Below are 22010 nucleotides of genomic sequence, written 5' to 3'. Positions count from 1 at the left end.
AACTACTTGGCCAAGTTTGAAGTGATTCCGTGTAGAAATGTGGCCTCTACGTTGTCCACAGACAGACAGACAAACAGAGAAACAAACAAACCGAACCGAAAACATACCCTCCTGGCGGAGGTAATAAAACTTCTAGAACACTGTGCAGTATTGAACTCGTAAAAATATTAGTAAGAAACTATGTGAATTCTTAACCATTTTCCTATATAGAAAATTAATTTTCCTATAATCTATTGGAAGTATTCAAAACTCTAAAAGAACCAATTCGATTTAAGAATATTTTTGGCGGTAAATCTTATAACTATATCCCCCTTAAAGAATTCTATGAACTGGACGTGTATTTTTTTTTTTTCTTTCATTACAGTGCCGTACATTACAAGTGCTCATATATCATTCAACTCACTGTCACACGAGATGCATAAAATTAGTCGTACCTAAGACAGGCTTAACCGGGGCACGGTTTTCTGTGTCATTCTAGAGCGGTGACGTAGAATTATATTAAAAAGTTACCTGAGGACTAAAGTTGCTGTTATATCTCTAGTTTTACTTTTGAGCCATCAGAATTTCCCCTCGTTTTGTGGCAGCAGTGCCATCTGTTGGCACCAAGGTAAAGTTCTCCAGACTTACCTAGTTGTGGGACCAGCCGCCTAAAGGCTCTGCCGTCGCCACTCCCCTGACCAAGAAAAGTCAATACCTGCGCAAGGGCTTCACAACGAGTAAAGTTCCCTTAGAGAGTGGAGGTGCGCGCCTCTCCTGTGTGCTATTCAGGGAGTACTACTTGATATTGGTGATGAAGAGATGCTGATGTGTGTTAGAGGTTGAAGCCAACGGGGATATGTAAGGCAACGACCTCATAATTTTAGTGTATGGTGGCATCCGCGAGATATGGGCTGGCTGGCCCATCGGGAGCCATGAGATCGCCAGCACCCCGTTGTGTGTGGCTCGGGCTGTGGGCCGCCGCCACACTCCTCACTGTGTGGGCACCGCGGTGAGTCAGTCCCTCATCACATTATCCTAAATTCCTAAATACCCTTCATTAATGTCCTGCTAAAGAAACCCTAACCGGGAGGGGAGAGCATCCCTTCGTGTCTAGCTGGAGTCGCGGCATGAAAATCTGACGACGTTGAATGATGCATGAAATCATTTTCATGGTTTGCTTGCGCTACGCCGAAAGAGAATCAAGCATTTGTGCCTACAAAGGTTATGTATAATTTCCAATATAAGAGAATTTATGAATGGATAAAAATTATCTATTACTTAGAATAAAGTTTTCCACTTCTATGTAATGCTGAATGCGATATTTTTGCTAATGAATGATGCTTGTCTGCTTGGATGTATAAAGGCGTATCCATAAGATAGGAAAAAATATTATTCCTCCAGGAAAATTTTTTACTAAAGACAAATATTTAGATAAATATGTTTATGTATAAATGTTTATGAGAATTCACTTGCATGTATATCTTTCTGTGTGTATACCAATGCGTGTGATGGAACAATGTGCTGAAAGATTTTGTAGGTGTCTTAGATAAGAGAAATGCACATTTATGTATAGGAGAAAGAAAGAGAGGTAGAAGAGGAGAAACTAAGGAAAAAATGAACGTTGTAAAGGAGTAAATATTGTGAATATATTAGCTCATACTAGCATAATGGAATGTCAAAATCTGACACATAAAAATGACATATATAAACGTGACATTTTAGTAATAACAAAGAAAAAAAAATCATATAACCTTAACAAAGGAAAATAGACCAGGAACAAAGTTTCTGTCTGTACAAATGAACATATGAGAACGTATTCATGAATTATTTATGTACGTGTTTATGTTATACACGTCTGTATATTTATGTGTGTATACTTAAAAGATGCTTTAGCTTTCTTACCTATACATGAAATATTAGCATGTGCAATGAAAATAGTGCATTGTAAATGGTCTTCATCCCGAGATCTCTATGATAATCGAATATAAGATCCATTTGTCTTCATCTACCGTGTTTACCCCCCAAACAAATGAAGGGAAAATCATGTTAATAGAAGAAGAGTTTAAATATCATATGTACTTATACGTCACTGTTCATGTAACCTTCATGCCTTGGTTGCAAAACAGAGTAGTAAACATTCTCATATACACCAAATCATCAGATTTTTATTTAATTTTATCCTGACTTTTTATTTACAGTATAAATAATATCTACGGTATTCCGTCAAGGTTTGAGTGAAACGTTTTGCACCACAGCAATAGTACCCTGTAATCAAGTCCTTAGTCCATTTTATTCAATTATCTGCATTCCATAATCAGTGAAGAAGGAAGAAGCGATATTCTGGGCATTAAAATGGGCGGATTTCCTTGAATTTAATGACTAAATTCGAAAAATAAATAAAAACAATGAATAACTAATGATACATAAACAAAGGAATATATGAGAACAGCAACGTACATCCGATATCGCTCTATTGAACAAAGGATAGGATAAAGTCTCACTTGCTTTTAGAGCTATATAAGATGAATGTATTTTTGGAACAAAGAGTATAGCTTTTGTTTGACATTTTCAAATGTTGTGGGATGTGAAGGTGGGCAACGATGACGTATCTCTCAATGTTTATTTAGTAAATAACTTTTTAATTAATACATTTTCCTTTTTTCTTTAATTACAACAATTATTCACTGAACAAAGGAGGGAGTTTGTTAGATTATGCCAGTCCAAGCATTTACATGAAGCGTTAGAGTTCCGCAAGACTTAATGATTTTATTAAAATTAATTCTTATCGATGTTAAAGATAACGTTTTTGTCAAAAGAACCTTTTTTGAAAAATTATGAAATAACATATTCACCATTTTTTGTAAAAAAAAAAAAAAAAAAAAAAAAAAAAAAAAAAAAAAAAAAAAACACACACACACACACACACCCTTGGGTATTAAAACCTCCAAAAATCTTACGAGGGATTTAGTGAACACTGAACATAAATGACTCCTTTATGATAAATTCCTAACTTCTCATTCGTTTTTTTTCCTTTTCGTTTCCATGAACCCACTATCAACCTGCAGTATTGTAAATGCACAATCCCTATAGTGAGTTCTTATTTCATTTACTCAATGGTATTGATACTAAGTAAACTACTACAGTAGAAAACTTAAAAGTGGTAGGGGAACTCAAGTAAAAAGACCAAAACCCAACTACTATTACAAGTAACTCAAAATCAAGAACAGTAGGCAGGTGACGCAGGTAGTAATGGTAATAATTTCAGACCATGGTATAAAGGGTAGGGGCCCGTTTCTGGTATTAGAAAAACACCGGTATGAAAACTTGGCTCTTATAGGAAACCCTGTTAGTAATGTGAGGAAATCCAGCCAAAAATCTGGAAGGCTACAAGACCCTCTTGTAAAATAGCAAACATCCTAACCCCAAAGTGTAGTAATACAAGACCCTCTTGTAAAGTACAAAACATCCTAATCCCAAAGTGTGGCAATACAAGACCCTCATGTAACTTAATGAACACCCAAATCCCAAAGTGTGGCAAGGTAGTAAAGCCAGCTTGTGCTAGGAGAATCTCAAACCCCAAAGTGTGGCAAGAAATGGGAATATGTTAGTGGTATGAGGCACTGAAGATTCAAGTTTGAAAAGACAGGAAATATGCGAGACTTAACTAGTAATATGGGAACATCAAATCCAAAGCGTGGTAAGATAGAAGACATATTGTGTTATGGGAACTCGAGTCATAAATCTGAAAGGGTAAATAACCCAGTTAGTAACAAAAAAAAAAAACTCTGATAGTAAGAGCTCAAGCAGGGTAGGGAAATCCAACTAGTAAAATGAGGACCTACGCTCAAGGCCAAAAAGGGTATAGGACCCAGCTTTAAATATCAGGAAGTCAAGCCCAAAGTCTTACTGCATACGGAAATGAAAGAATCCATCCCAAACCTCTGAGGGTAGGGAATCTAACTACCAATACGATGAACGTATTCCTAAAGTTTAGAGAAGTGTGATACCTAGTTATTGCTATGAATAACCCAAATACAAAGGCTAGTGGGATAGAGGGCTTAGCCAGTTGTTCAGTATTATATGTTCAAACCTCATGCATGGTAGGATAAGGAACTCAGCTAGTCGTATGAGCCCAAGCTCAAAGTGTGGTAAGGATAGGAGGCCCAGATGATAACATGAACTTATTTTTGTGAAATTCACATAAAAGGATTCTGTTGTGAGTCTTTTAGGATGGATGTATATCTTGTTTTTTCCTTAACACACCCGAACTGATTCTCAAGTTTTGTAGTATAACAAGTTCACGATTTCTGATCAGAATAACTAATCTATTGATATTCATTTTTCATTTTAGTTTTAACCTTCTTTCAGTTCATACACACATTTTAAATTATATATATATATATATATATATATATATATATATATATATATATATATATATATATATATATATATATATATATATATATATATATATATATATATATATAAATTTATGTCTATATGCTTTTATTCATACGTCTCAGCAACATAAGTTTACACGGCATTAAAATATCTCTGTATCTATTTTTAGATTTAATATTGTTTCTGTTTCTAATATGGTCAAGTTTCCTGGTTCAGAAACCTTTCCTAAGTTTTTGACTACTTCACTGATTCATATTTCTTTTAAATCTCATAGGAATTGAAAAATTTCTTCCTCTATACATCTTCCAGCTTTTATAAGCTTTAATTCACAATGCTTTGCAGTACTTGCAAGCTCTATCAATGCTTATTTCAGCCATTATCAAACTAAACCCCCGATGTTTCGCAAAACTTGTTTCAGCATTGATTACAAGCGACAGTTCTTTCCCTTTAATGAATATCAGTGGAACAGTCCTCACGCAATTTTATGGATCGTGATACTTCAAAGTTTAAGAGGCTGTTGTGCTACTTTCTACCGCCTTGACATCATGTCCTCATTCTCTTTGGTTTTTCTTTATTGCTTGGCCGTTTATTTTTGCTCTTGATTATTTGTTTATTTGTTAACCTATTTGTTTCTTGCTTTGATCTGTATTGATTCATGTTTCTTATTTGAACTTTTACCTTTTTTTTTTTTCTCGTAGCTTCACCCATTTAATTCTATATTACTCTTCTTTTTAAGTGTTATCTTGCTAATGATAATATAATTTTAATACTAATTATCTTCTCTTTACTATTTGATTTTCTCTTAACCTTAAGCCTTTTCAGTTCTAGTGTTTAGGGTTCGGTTAATAGGTTGGTCAAGGCACGAGCCACCCCTTAAGGTGCTACAATTAGTTATATGATCCTTTAAGGACTGGTCAGACATTTTGATGTTGTATTCTTCTAGTGATTCAGCTCTTTTCTTTGCCTGCACATACAGCAAATAATATGGTATATTCCTCGCAAAACTGGAAACACTAATCATACTCGTCACATCTCATCGTGCCGATACTGGATTCATTGCTTGGCAGCTTCGTTAGCGTCCAGTAGGTCTGTACAGACGGGTACCAGTTGACTGTAATAAAGGTATGCTCCACCGTTTACGTTGGATGGCCACATGGACACTGGTTGGCGAGTCCCCATTTGCAGGTGTTGTTCCCAGTCTTCCTTACTCTGGTTTCTTATTCAATTTAATGTTATTCAGTATATGCCCTACACACTCACTTAGATGAGTAACTGCTGCAACTGTTCAATGACTTTACGTTAACAAATACTTATAGTAATTATATACATTGCGAACAGAGAAGAGCTGAGTTTTACAACATCGTAAGTAAAAAAAAAAAATAGTTACAGTATTTACCTAATAACTAAAGTATATAAAAAAGTTTTCTAATATAAATAACACATCATGGAGTGAATTCCATAATTGGAATTAGACTAATTCCAATTATGGAATTCACTCCACGATGTGTTATTTATATTATTCTGCTTTCCCAACTAGAGGTGCAGTTGGGCTTGTTATAATGATGATAACAATAAGATATATTTTTAATTCACTTTATACTTTGTCAATAACAAATGTGATCTTGTCCAGTTTTGAAATATCCTTAATTGCTTTGAAGGTCTCTTAATTTGAATGTATATTTACTCAAAGTTAAGTCTTTCATAATAGCACATCAAAGTCATGAGTTCGTACATGTGTTTTAGCTGTTTGCTTTATGCATTACCTGGCATTTGACCTTATTGATATTTCCATGTAAATTTTATTTCTAACATTTCCTTTGAAACCCTGCATCTCACCAAGTTTTGAAAGTGCAGGAATATTCAAGATTAATTAGGTCAATAGCAAGGAATATTGCAATACCAATTAACATAAATCCATCCAATCCTAATCAATATTCAATTGGCTTAAGACTTAGTAGCATCTAGAATCCAACACAATGTTGGGTGTATATATAATATATATATATATATATATATATATATATATATATATATATATATATATATATATATATATATATATATGTATATATATATATATGTATATATATATACATATATATATATATATATATATATATATATATATATATATATATATATATATATACACACACACATATATATATATATATATATATATATATATATATATATATATATATATATATATATATTCATTTATTGATTGATTTGTGAGTGAAAGGTACATCAGATATATCTAAATATCTTTATTTATCAATATTCAAACATAGGAAGTTAAATTGATGAAAACGTTCATGAAAATACTGAAAACTTAAGGAAACGGGTCATGGTATGAAACACATTATACTAATGGAACAAATGAGACAAAGCTGTTTAAAAGGAAGATATAAAGCATACAATAACTTGTAAATACTCAAAACTGAATACAGTATCATTGACTCTGCTGTGATTAGTGTGCAAGATGTACTCACCGTAGAAAAAGAAAACTGAAGAAAAATTATGAAAGTATTGCCTCGAGATATCAAGATACTAAACAGCAATAAATGGTATAGGGTCCAAGAGACTTGCACATGATATGGAACTAGATATCAGTACCAGGGTATATGGATGGAATTGCTTTCCAAAGGTAAAATTGTAACGTAAAGGATGGTAGAACATGTACTCGTAGAGGTAACGTAAAGGATGGTAGAACATGTACTCGTAGAGATAACGTAAAGGATGGTAGAACATGTACTCGTAGAGGTAACGTAAAGGATGGTAGAACATGTACTCGTAGAATTGAGGATTAACAAAAAAAGGGGTCACAGTTGCATAGGTCATCGACTGAGTATAACCCTGCCATTTCTTGAACATCCTATAGACCTCTCTCCTTTTCTACTGACACCATTCTTCCTGGACAAATAGGGCTACTAATAAGTAAACCTGTTTCCTGTCAATATTTCAATCAATTATTATCATTATTACTAGCCATACTATAATCGTGGTTTTAAGAAGCAGGAAGCTACAAGCAATGGGTTCCAACGGGAAAAAATAGTCCAATGAGGAAACTAAATAAGGAAATAAACTATTTGCGAGCAATAATATGTAAAAAAAATTACAAAATATCTTAAGACCAATAACAACGTTAAAATAGATCTGCCAAATGTAAACTATGAAGAAATGCCTTATCCTAATTTCCTCTGTTTACTGCCTACATTCTTTTATTACTATTATTATTATTATCATTATTATTATCCAAGTTGTGATATAGGTTGGATAAGTTGGGTACCATAAGAATTAAATCTCAAATGGGGAAAGCTGCCCAATATATAAAAAAGGAAGATAGGTTCATTAAAACTAAAAAGGGGATTATGTGAGAGTGCTTAGCAAAAAGTTTTAGTTCTATGATAAGGAAGCGCATTTCATATTTTGTTCACACGTCGAGCAAAACATCTAAACATTTGAATCTCAAAAAAGGAGAAGGTCAAAACTATCACAATTAAATGAAAATTTAATAACATATGTCTTAATACAGTGAGTATTATTGAGGTTTAACTTCACTCCCCTTTCCTCATGCTATGAACTGAATTTAGCCAAATCTCTGTTAAGAGAATCACCAACTTCGGGAGAAAGGAGTGATGAAAATAGAGTAGAATCGTTTGACTAACCATCCAGAATTTACTTTTCAGGGTAAACCACGGCATGTATATGTACATACATACATACATACATACATACACACACACACACACACACACACACACACATATATATATATATATATATATATATATATATATATATATATATATATATATATATATATGTATGTGTGTGTGTGTGTGTAGCAAATATTGATGAAGAACGATACCATAACACCAGAGAATACATTTCTGTAATTACTGAAGTGTTCATGAATAATACTATACTATGCATATTTTAATGGTTAACATTCTATAATAATAATAATAATAATAATAATAATAATAATAATAATAATAATAATAATAATAATAATAAAAGAGTTTGACAGCTAAGACAACATGGTTAATAGAAGTAAAGGTGACACTAAAGTCGAAACTAGCAATACGAACTTCATGTCCAGAATCCTTTATACTTAGATACAACGCTAGACATTTAAAGGTGTACAAGTACCCATGTTCTTGTGGAAGCTAAACAGGAAACCAAGAAACGTACGATTATACTCACCTTAACCATTCATAACTACGCAACAGGCGTTCAAAAATCTCATATAATATCTGATATTCTGAATAGGACCAAAGTAACATCTATGGCATATGCTTTTATTAACTATTTTCTAAAAATGTATTTAGGGGTTCTCATTACTCTTCCTTACTCAAGTTAGGTTAGGTAAAAAGGAAATTATTTACAATATAACCACTTTTCGATTTCTGTTTCATATTGTAAGAGTGCTAAGACTTGCTTTTTTTCCAAATTACTCATTCAAAACCTCATAAATCAGCTATTTCTTTACGTCTATTCCCATTACTTCATGCGCTACTTTCCTGCAATTTGTTTTATTTTCTCTCTAAGTGATGGATGTGATGATATTTTCTCTTGTTTTCTTAGTTGTTTGTATTTTCTCAAAAATTATTAGGATCTGAAGAATACGACCCAAACAGACAAAAATATTTCGGAAGTCACAAGTTTTCTGAAAACTGTCAACAATCAGTAGTGTAAATAAATATATTATTCCATCAAAGACACCATGTCCCAAAATGAAGATGTGTGGAAATTGGACTTTGCACATTAGGTTAGTTTAAAAGTCTAATACGTTTCCATCAAGAGAATATGCAGCTAAAGGGATCTGAGAGTTCGTTCTCTCTCGCCTTCATAAGCTGTTTGATCTAAAGCGAATATGCAGAGTATTCGAGTCACTTTGGTCGTGAACGACGACTGCCTCAGTCTATTCCTTTGGCCTATTGGAAACGTCCCTGGGTGGTAATCTGTTGGATGGGAGTTCGAAACCCCGCTCAAACTCGATAGTTTCTTGTAATGTCTACAACATCAATATCCTTGTGAGATAAAGATGAGAGGCCATATAGTTCTACCTGCTAAGCCATCAGCAGCTATTGCTTGACCCTCCCTGGTCCTAGCTTGGGTGGAGAGGGGTTTGGGTGCTGATCATATGTGTGCAGTATATGGTCAGTCTCTAGGCGCTGCCACTGTCCCTTGCCTCTGCCATTCATGAGCAACCTTTAAATGGTGACTAGCTGGTTCTGTTGGTTTTGAATTTTTAAATGCCATGTCTCATAATAAAAGCCGATATTTCAGTCAGGCACGGAGCTGATACAGAAAATAAAATTCATATCTTTTGATTTTAAATATCTCCAAAAGCTTACTTCCTCTGCTGGCTAATCGAAAGATTTGATGTCAGTTTGCTAGTTTTAAAAGAACTGAAAATATCACAAATTCAACATTTCCTCCAAGTTATATATCTTGAAATATTAAAACCGGAAGTATTGACAAATTATACAAATATTTCAACCTATATCTAATGAAAAGTCTTTTAAAAAATTATTCCTAATAGAATATGTAGGCTTAGATTAAAAGGACAGGAGAGAGCTAAGAATTTCATTACTTCCAAATCCAAATAATTTCAATAATAATAACAATAATTTTAATATTAATAATAATTCTAACAAACCAAACGATTAGTATAGCGAAGACAAACCCATGTAAACATGATATTCCCTCTTACCAACTTTGCAAAACAAACTAAACGAAAATATAACAATGATAATCATCTTTATCCTCTCTCGATGGACCGTAATATCAATAACATTCATCAGGAATTGAAAAATGCCCAATAGATCTACCTACAATAACAAAATCTTCCTGAATGATGGGAATACTTTTAGGCATGATTCATACTGAATATATATATATGGTGAAGCAATTGATATTAATATATTCATTACTGGGTACCGATTAGTTAATCTTTTGTTAATTAATTCTTTCATATTATGTATTTCCTGATTATAGAATTTTATGAAATAAAACTAAAATATTAGGTTCATTATGAAAATGAATAAACTAAAAAAAAGAATGCAAGCTATGGTAAGCAGCTCTTCTAGAAGAATGACACTCCAAAATCAAACCATTGTTCTCTAGTCTTGGGTAGTGCTGTAGCCTCTGTACCATGACATTCCACTGTCTTGGGGTAGAGTTCTCTTGCTTGAGGGTACACTCAGCTACACTATTCTACCTTACTTCTCTTCCTCTTGTTTTTTTTTCTAAGCATTTTTATAGTTTATTTATGAAATATCAGTTTCAATGTTGTTACTGTTCTTTAAATATTCTATTTTAACTGTTCATTAATTCTATTATAGTTTACATAATTCCTTGTTTCCTTACCTCAGTGGGCTATTCTTTTTTTCTGTTGGAGCCCTTGGTCTTATAACATCCTGCTTTTCCAACTAGGGCTGTAACTTAGGTGGTAATAATAATAATAATAATAATAATAATAATAATAATAATAATAATAATAATAATAATAATAATAATAAATATTAGCATTTTAATGGAAATGAAGTAATAAGAAACCCATTTAAAAGCAGCAATTTCGAACACCGTAATTTACAAGCGAAGCCCTGGGGCGATTTCTCACATAAAGACGATTCTGGCTAAAATCGAATATTAGCATCATCATTATCAATATTATTATTACTATTACTAGCTAGGCTAAAATCCTATTTGGAAAAGCCGGATGCTCTAATTAAAAGAGCTTCAAAAGGGGAAAATAGCCCAGCGAGGAAAGGGAATAAGAAATTAAACTATACATAAAAATAGTTCAGTGAGGAAAAGGAATAACAAAATAAATAAACAATATGAGAAGTAATGAATAAAAAATGCCAAGTATCTTAAAAACCAGTAACTATGAACTATATTAAAAGTAATGAATACAAAATCCAAATATCTTAAAAGGTCAGTAACAAGGTTAAAATAGATATGTTATATAACACATCATCATTAAAAAAAAATCATGATTTGAAAACTACTGAACTTAAACTGATCATTAGGATAAAATAAATAGATATATCATTTATGAACTATGAAGACACACGTATGTTAGAATATCACATCATTATGAAAATCAAAAACATGATTTAAAAACTACAGAACCTAAATTGATCATAAGGATAAAAAAATAGATATGAGATATATAAACTATGAAAAGACACCTATGTCGGAATATCATACAAAAAGTAAAGCCACAATTTAAAATCTATAGAACCTAAATCAACCATTAAGATAAAAGATAGATCTGTCATATATAAACTATGAATACAGACCTATGTCGAAATATCACATAATAACTACATAATCTAAATTGATCAGATCACATCATCATGAAAAAAAAAAAAAACATGATTTAGAAAATATAGAACTTAACTTTATCATATCACATCATCATGAAAATAAAAAAAAATCACATCATCATGAAAAAAACGATTTAAAAAATATAGAATTTAACTTGAACATATCACATCATCATGAAAATAAAAAAAATACATGATTTAAAAATGATAAAACCTAAATTAATCATATCACATCATCATAAAAAAACATGATTTAAAAAATATAGAACTTAACTTGATCATATCACATCATCATGAAAATAAAAAAATACATTATTCAAAAACTATAAAACCTAAATTAATCATATCACATCATCATGAAAATGAAAAACATTATTTAAAAACTATACAACCTAAATTGATCATTAAGATTTAAAAAAAAAAAAAAATCTACACGAAAATGTTAGGGAAATTGGAATCTCAGTTCGAGTAAAGAATGGCCTGACCATCGAGTGACTGAAAGGTACAATACCAAGCTAATCAGGCCAACGAGGCCATACGCCAGTAATGAGGTCATGTGGCTCAAGGTCGTTTCGGAAAATTGACGCTATTTCGCCCGGATTGGATCTACTTCCATGAAATGTATTGCACGGGTGTTAGACAAGTGACTCGCACGGAAATGCATATATACATATTCACACACACACACATATATATATATATATATATATATATATATATATATATATATATATATATATATATATATATATATATATATATATATATTGTATATATAGTGCACTTTAACATCACATGTTACTTTCATTTCAAGTTCACACATACACACACACACGCACACACACACATATATATATACAGTATATATATATATATATATATATATATATATATATATATATATATATATATATATATATACAGTATATATATATATTGTTACTCTTATCACGGACTCATATTAATGTAGGAACCCTAAGCGGTGGACATACCCGACCACCAAACCGATAAGGAAAATCTTGAAGTCCATAGAATATCTTCTTCAATTCTAAATCTATCGTTTAATTAACCTAAGCAAAGGGCTCCTTAAACATTATGATTTGCACTTCTGATGGACAGGGTGTTGTATCGTTCTTCATTTCATTCATTGCATTCGTTACTACTAAGTATTTCTTACACACAAAACATTTTCATCCATAGGTGCGATATTTCCTTCGTTGTCTTTAATGACACCTGAGTGATCCAGATCTTGTCTGCCCTGTCAGTGATTTTGATATACTGTAGATATTCTTTCCCCTGACTGGTGAATGCCAAACTGATGATGGAGTACCCATCAAACTCGTTCGTTCCTTTGATCGTTGCAACCTCACCATCCTTGTGAGCTAAGGTTGGGGCGTTTTGGGGAGCCTATAGTTCTATCTGCTAAGCCATCAGCAGCCATTGCCTGGCCATCCCTGGCCTTAGCTTGGGTGGAGAAGGGGTTTGGACGCTGATCACACATATATATATATATATATATATATATATATATATATATATATATATATATATATTGTGGGCATTGTCCTGCTTGCTAGGGCAATGTCACTGTCCCTTGACTCTGCCATTCGTGAACTGCCTTTAAAGCCTTTAATAAGCTTTATTCAACTCCTCTGAATCTCTTTCAATACCTATGCCGATCATCTTCTTGATTTCCTTTTGTTCTCCTTTGTATTTTTCCTAGGCACCCTGCTACACGTCTTTCCGATTCTTGAAAGCCCCAAGTCATGTGTCTAACTGAATCTAATAGCTCTGTTCCACCATTATCTAAATTACCCCTCTGTCATTACAAGGCAAATTTTCGGCTTAGCCATTTCTTCTGCAATTTTCACAGAACACGTTTTCATATATTTCCAATTGTTTCTTTTTCTACGATCTCCTTCGTCTCTTAAATATATGCCTACCTGATTTCTTTTTCTTCCATATCTTTTATACTATACGCACTATTTTCTTTTAAGACCCATAATTCATTTCTTAATCTCTTTAACCTCTACTTATGGTTTATAATTCTTATATTAATACTTATGGTTTACACTTCTAATAGTATAGCCATAGTTTATAACCTATGTTGTTTCCTAAATGCCTAGCCATGAATCACTGTACCTTACAATTTGAACTGCTTCTGTCTTCCCTCTTGATGGTTGTGGTAGCTTATTGGAAACTTCGCTGCCTATCGATCTGCTGGACTGGGATTCAAGACCCGCTCTAGCTTGATAGTTTCTTGAAGCGTCTGCAACCTCATCATCCTTGTGAGATAAGGATGGCGGGGGTTGGAGGAGCCTATAGGTTTACATGCTGAGTCATCATCAGCCATTACCTGGCCCTCCCTGGTACTAGCTTGGGTGGAAATTGGGCTTGGACGCTGATCATATGTTTATATGGTAAATCACTATTGTCCTGCTAGGACATTGTTACTGTCCCTTGCCTTACCATTCATGACTGACCTTAAAACTATAGGGTCACCTAAAAGCAGAAGCTATGCATTCCACAACTGTATAGGATACTAAAGGACGGCCTGCCTAAATCCAAACTTTGTGCTATTTCCAATAAACATATTCCTCATTCATTTCTTATTCCAAATCCGTTTATCTACTCATTCCCGCATATCCATCTCTTCAATGTTCCCTTTTCTTCAATTCAGATTTCGAATATGTCTCTTGATAATTTATTCGATTTGAGTTGTTACTTCGATTTTACAATAGTTCGTATAATATACAGCACTTTGCTTTATTGTTGACTAATATCCTTCTTCGATTAACCTTTTACTTCTTTTCTTTCTAATTAATTTATGAATAAATTACATGACTATTTGGCTGTACCATCCGAAATTTCCTTTGTTACTAGTAAATGTTACCTACATTATCCCCCGAATCATTTGGAAATCAAGACGAAATCCACACGTGTTCTTATGCAAATCAACCTTTATTAGCAAATCGATAATATGAATCATAGATGACCATCTCATTACAACATCAGCATAATTAATCCACAAGGACTAATTTGATACCGTTCGAATTCATGAATCAAATAGGGTCGGAATTCTGTGAATAAATCCCAGATCTGTTATAATCTACTGATTATTATCATCGTCATTAATGTTGTTGCTATCATTATCAATATCTTTATCTATAAAGTTCACACTTTACATGTAACAAACCAAATACCATGATTTTGTTTATAAAAATCCCACATTTAAAATGAAAATATTAAAATAAGGGCTATGGAGAAAGGGCAAAACTATCTGCATAAAAAAAGAGAAAATAAAATAAACAAAAATAAACAGCAAATACCATGACAAAATACACAAATAAGTGAATTTCTATAATTGGAAAAGAAGTAGACCAGAAACGAATTCGTCTAAGCTAAACGAGAGGTCACTTCAGACCCATTGCAGGTTTCACTAGAATACGCAATCGGTTATTGCAAATCTGTCATATCAGATGTGAAAATACCAGACAAGTTAAGCACAATAAAAAAAGCCAAGCAACTCATGCTTTGAATCAAAGTATTTTCATAGTTCAACTAACATTACTGTATATACAGTCAGTATCTCTGAGGTAACAGTAATATTATTAATAAGAATCATTCTATGAACTATAATAACTTCAATGAACGGTAAATATCACCTTCAATATTTTTTAGTTAAGGAATAGGTTGAAAATCTACTCCATTGTTTATTTTTCCCTATTGGAGCCCTTGGGCTTATAGCATCTTGCTTTTCCAACTAGGGTCGTAGATTAGCTAGTAGTAGTAGTAGTAATAATGATAATAATAATAATAATAATAACAATAATAATAATAATAATAATGTTACCAATTACTATATTTTACATACAGATAGTATGACATTTCATTGTACCCTCCATATGAAAACTAAGGGATACAAATCCTTAACAAAAAAACCTAACTGACAACTGAGGCATTATCTACCTCGTGTTCTTGTTTAAGTGAAAAGCCACGTTATCTTCGCTCAAATATATTGATATCAAAGCCGTACGAAATGTCCTGCCACATATCTCGATTCCTGTTATAAGATATTTCTCAATGTTAACGTTATCATAAGTAGAGTTGTCTATTATGTTATATTAGTGTATGTGACCCGTCAAAAAGGATGGTTAAATATTCAGATAGCTATGCACGCACACGTAAATGCTAGGAGGATTAATTTTTCCTCCAAGCGTAAATGCAACCCCCTCTCACCAGGGTATGATTACACCCTCTCCCCCCTCCCCCCTAGCCAAGGGACGGGGAGAGCTGAAGGTGACTGAATATATATATATATATATATATATATATATATATATATATATATATATATATATATATATATATAAGTATATATGTGTGTATATAATTTATATACATATACCTGCAAATATATATTGTATATACCTGTATAAATGCATACATACATACATATACATGTATATATACATATATATATTTACATATATACAGTATATATATACATATATATATCTATATATATACAGTATATATATATATATATATATATATACATATATATATATATATATATATATATATATATATATATATATATATATATATATATATATATACAGGGTGTCCCAAAATAATGTACACACTCTTTGGATTGTTACAACTTCAATTATATTAACGTGGAAAACAGATTCACAGGAGAGAAACAATGCACATTAAAAGATTCTGAGAGTTTACAGTGGAAAAGTAAGAATACAGGGGGCAATTTGTGAATGTTCAAAAAAAAAAAAAAAAAAAAAAAAAAAAAAAAAAAAAAAAAAAAAAAAAAAAGATCAGCTCACAAAAACTGTTCAAACTGGTTGCCTATCTGCTCAAATTAACTATTCAAAGTCACAGAGTGTATATATTATTTTGGGACACACTGTATATATCCTTTCACTTGCTTTTATTATAGAGGGGAGATTTTCTACCAATTATAACTGAACTGACTAAGCTTACATGCAAAAAAAAACCTATTCTCTTTATTGTAATTATAATTGAATATTCTTGTTGCACTCGCCAAAGAACATATGTTTATGAATTTGACATATGAGTTTGACATTCAATTATTGATACTATTTTTTCTCACTAATATATGCAACTTATGAAGGTAATCAAATTTTTACGTTTTTTTTTTTTTATGTTTTGTGGAAAAATAAATCTATGCAGCTTCTGTGCCTACAAGAGACTCACTTAACTATTATTTCTAACAAACAATACTGAGTATAATTTGGCATACTGACTCATTTTCAATTCACCTTTTGCCTTATTGATATAAAAAAATTCATTTAATGCTCAAGCAACAAAGCTGTATATGAACAATTCATAAATTCAAATAAATCATTTCTTGCACTAAATGATTAATAAACTACGTTTATAACCAGAAAAATTACTTTCAAGAAAAATACACATCACATCTAGAAATATTATTTTTCATTCATGTTAAAGCTAAGGTGATAAAATGAAAAAAAGAATTAAATATCTAGAACAAACTTTTCCCATACAAATAAGGTTACTTGGTCATCAAAATCAAAATATAAAATCAAGCGTGAGCAGTCAGTCAGCAGTCAGTCACTATATGCATTCAACAGCCTATGACCGACAGAGTTAATATGTTGCCATGTTCGGGGTATAAATAATACCATAATATACACATAATGTTGCGGTGGGTTTTGCATAAGTTCTAATCTTATTTGATTACGTTTAGCAAATTGGAACATAACACATAGAGCTGGAGTTGCACTATGAAGCAAATATTAAATAAGGCTTGATTATTATTAACAAAGGGGATTTCAACCAGTCCAATTAGTTAAATTAGACACCTACAGAACTGGCCAGATCAAGAACGGGAAGACAATATATTTTATTTTTATATTAATGTTAAATAAAGGAATAAAATACAAAATATATTAAATATGATGGATAAAAATATCATTAAATGGACAAAAATATCATTAAATTTAATGGATAAAAATATCATTACATATAATGAATAAGAATTAAATAAATTACGAGGTAAAATTAGTGATAAATAGAAATCTAAATTTTGTCGATAAAACCTGTTTCTTAAAAAAGTTAAAATTCTAAAGACAGAGAAATTCTCAGTCTGATGAAAATTCAATATAATAAGGCTTAAGAGCAAGATGGAAGAAAGGAAATAAGAACGGAGGATATATATATATATATATATATATATATATATATATATATATATATATATATACCTATTTTTATAGCTAAATAGTGGTTATAGCTGAGGGTTTACTTACAAATTATCACTGGCAAGTGACCAAGTTGTGGAATGATCTTCCTGATCGGGTAGTTGAATCAGTAGAATTTCAAAAGTTCAAACTTGCAGCAAATATGTTTATAGTGAACAGGCTGACATAAGTCCTTTTATAGTTTAAATATGAAATATATTTTAATGTTGTTAATGCTTTTAAAACATTTTATTTTAATTGTTCATTATTTCTTATATCGTTTATTGATTTCCTTATTTCCTTTCCTCACTGGGCTATTTTTCCTTGTTGGAGCCCTTGGGCTTATAGCATATTGCTTTTCCAACTAGGGTTGTAGCTTAGCTAATAATAATAATAATAATAATAATAATAATAATAATAATAATAATAATAATAATAATCGAAAGAATTCGCATTACCCACTAGCTAAGGAATGATGTCGTACTTCTCATGTACTATGAAGTACCTGGATGCCCGCTAAATGTTGCTTACTGTTTTAAACAATCATCTCAAATGTTCAGAAGTTAATTTGGGTCTCTTTAGATATATATTTTTGGCCCCTTTACTGGTTCGGAGGCTCCCCTTTCCACAGTTCCAGAAATTATTTCTTATGAGGGGACACTGAACCCTTATTATATTACATATAAACTGTTAAAAATAAAACAGCAATATTAATCGTATATTTTCCGTAAAAATATACTTTTCTCAGCCTTTATTTCAGCAAAATACAGGCGACCGTAATTTTACCCTACTTTTTAATTATATTTTACGGGTTGGTGACCGTAATATTACTCCATAAGGTCAATATATCCGTTTTTAAAACGGCAAATGTCTGACAACATTTAGTTCAGGATTTTTACCGTTTTTTTACAGGAAATTTTTAACAGTGTATGAGACATTTAGGAGCAAGAGGGTAGGTAAAGATCTATGTTAATCAATATACGAGATGGCATATCTCCTATTCACTCGCTTCATTGGAACTACATCTGACTTTCTCGAGGCTAAAGTTAATGTAGTTAGCTTATCTTATACAGGATGGATGACTGAAATAATATTGAAATAAAAAATTATTATGTGATTTTCAGAAATACTCTTCGTTCTCAGAAATCTCAAGAATGATGATGAAAAGCAAATAATATACATTAGCGAGGAAAGCGGGTTTATTTAAAGTGCATTCACTGGCTAAACATGTAAAAAAAAGTTAGTATATGCAACTGGAATCGATGTAGGCCGAAGAGTGGACAAATCAAGATTTTCGTTTCAGAAAAATCACCTGTATCGAGAATTTGGGGTTGTCACAGGAAGCTACAGTACGTCGTTTTTATTGTTAGATATAAAGGACAGTAAATTTAAGAGAGATATAAATTTCAGACACTTTATGCATCGGATAAGAATTGTTAGAACCTCCTCACAAGATGAAATAGATACTACAAGAGACGGGGGCACTTGGAATTTTCGGCATGTATAGTTTTGGGAGGAAAATACGAACTTATACACACATATTATATAACTAAATCAATCAAATGCCCAAGTAAAAGAAGAATAAGAAGAAGGAGAGAGAGAGAGAGAGAGAGAGAGAGAGAGAGAGAGAGAGAGAGAGAGAGAGAGAGAGAGAGAGAGAGAGAGAGACATAGAATGTCACTCACCTTGGGCCCTTTTTGCCAAAGTCTGATTCTATATTTTTATTCCTTTACTTTTGTTTCCTTAAAGTTAGATACCGTAGCAAAAAAAGAAAAAAGTTATTGCAGTTGAAAAAAAAAAAGATATTTGCAGTTGGGAATGACCTAAACACACTCAATCATTGTTGAATATATCAATATTTCATAAAGTCTTCAATAAAGCTTCGTAAAACGATGGGCTAAATTAAAAGATTGGGACGATTTTTGCTTCATTGATTGGTACCATCCAATGCCTTTGGAGTTGTTAATAAAGACAATGGCAACAGCAGGGCATAAGACCCCCAGCTGTTTTGCCGGGGATGAGTCCAAAATAAAAGGGGAAATGGAAAATTGAAGTAAAATACAATACAAAATTTATGGAAAATATCTCCATGCTTTGTTCATTTCATAGAAAAATGTTGTTGAAGACATTGCGTTTACACTTTATAAAATGTATATATACTTATTATCGATTAGCCAAGAATATAATTAATGGGATTAATATATTTCCTTCTGTATCATCAATGCTGCAATTAACGTTATAAAAATCCATCCAAAAGAACTCAGGCATACATACATTTATAAATATAAAATATACAGTACCGACACATATATATATATATATATATATATATATATATATATATATATATATATATATATATATATATGTACATATATATATATATATATATATATATATATATATATATATATATATATATATATATATATTCGTGTGTGTGTGTATGTAACATACTGTAGTGTCTTGAGAATTCGAGAGTATGTTGCAGGCTACACTTAAATTTCTGAGCCACAGAATTCCAGTCAGTATGATATCCAAGTTCATCAATTCTTCAAAAAGCTGTTAATTGTTTCCCTCTCTATATATTCTATGAGATACCTATTCCAAGATCTATTTACAATTGAAATTCCGCAACACGAACGCAACACAGTATGATGATATTTTTTTTATTTCAGCAACACAACCCCAACAGCGTACCATGAAAAAAATCTAAAACTTAATTTTAGCAACACAAACGCACCACCACACACCCACACTCTACACCAGAACATCACCAGCAACAGCTTCCAACATCCAACGGTAATCCTTGCCGCCTCTCTCTCAGCTGAGCTCGGATCTTTGTCCTGGCGGCTCCGCGCGACCTGTCAAAAACACGTACGTGACAAACCCGGCTTTCCCGGAGCTTTTCAGCGAGGGAAGGCGCAGAGAGAAAACGATATTTCTGGCCCACAGTCGTGTGAAAATGGAGTGACTTGATCAATAGTGGAATATCGTATACATGTCCTTAATTGCTCCGTTCTTGAGTTCGCGTTTCATAGGGGCGGCCGCCCTGACAGCTTTTCGTTTTAGGACGTCCTGTGGGAGGGGAGGGAGGGGGATTTACTCCCTTTTGATCGATGGGGAGGAGTGCTCGTGTATGAGAGATTTTGGTCGTAGTAAGCACCCTTATTATCATCTGTAATTAACTTATCTGTGTAATTATTATTGCAAAATTTCTCACCCATAAACCCACTAGCTTAAGGATATTAAAGAATAGTTTTATTAAATTTTCAATATCAAAGTAGGCGTTCCTTATTAGGATTCACACATTCTCATCACAGTAGGAAATAATAATAATAACCATTTAGGCCTAGAAATTGGGATTAAGTGTGATAAGGTATTGTCTGTAAATTAAAATGAGTCCTTGAAAATTTAATTATGGTATTCCAAACATAGTGGAGTTACCTTAACATGGCGAAATGATTTGTGTATCACCATGATATACAAAGCTGTACTAGCCAGGGGTACCCATACTGGGTTGGTTTGCTGAAAGCGACCACACTTAAGTCCCCAACCATCGCCAATTCTCAATGGCCAAACTCCAGACATGAATAAAGACCTGACTGAGGGTTTTGTCTGGCAGAGTACTAGAAATGCAGCATTTTTGTCAATAGGCAATGTAGTATCAAATATTAATAAGAAGCAAAGTACTTCAAAAGTTCATGCTTGCAGCATATGCTTTTATGTTGAATAGGCTGACATAAGTATCTTTATATTTATATATATATGAAAGTGTTGTTTTATCTTGTTACTGTTTTTAAAATAGATTATTTTAATTGATCATTACTTATATAGTGTATTGGTTTCCCTATTTCCTTTATTCACTGGGCTATTTATTTCCTGTTGGGGTCCTTGAACATATAGCATCTTGCTGTTCCAACTAGGGTTGTAGATTAGCTAGTAGTATAATAATAATATAATAATAATAATAATAATAATAATAATAATAATAATAATAATGAAAATAACAGAAATAATTAAAATTTAATTTCAATTA

The 22010-nt window shown here is 32.1% G+C and overlaps 1 protein-coding gene across 1 annotated transcript in view; it reads left to right on the top strand.

Annotated features, from left to right (window-relative positions):
* The first annotated feature begins 727 nt into the window (after positions 1-727).
* Positions 728-22010, top strand: part of LOC137652328 (gamma-aminobutyric acid receptor subunit beta-like) — a 268861-nt gene continuing 247578 nt past the window's right edge. The window contains 1 exon segment of the mRNA XM_068385671.1: positions 728-988. Within this exon segment, the coding sequence (XP_068241772.1) occupies positions 867-988 (122 nt within the window). The 5' untranslated portion in view covers positions 728-866.

Source organism: Palaemon carinicauda, chromosome 13 (genome assembly GCF_036898095.1).
Source record: "Palaemon carinicauda isolate YSFRI2023 chromosome 13, ASM3689809v2, whole genome shotgun sequence".
NCBI classification, from domain to species: domain Eukaryota; kingdom Metazoa; phylum Arthropoda; class Malacostraca; order Decapoda; family Palaemonidae; genus Palaemon; species Palaemon carinicauda.
This window is presented reverse-complemented; position numbering and strand designations above follow the sequence as displayed.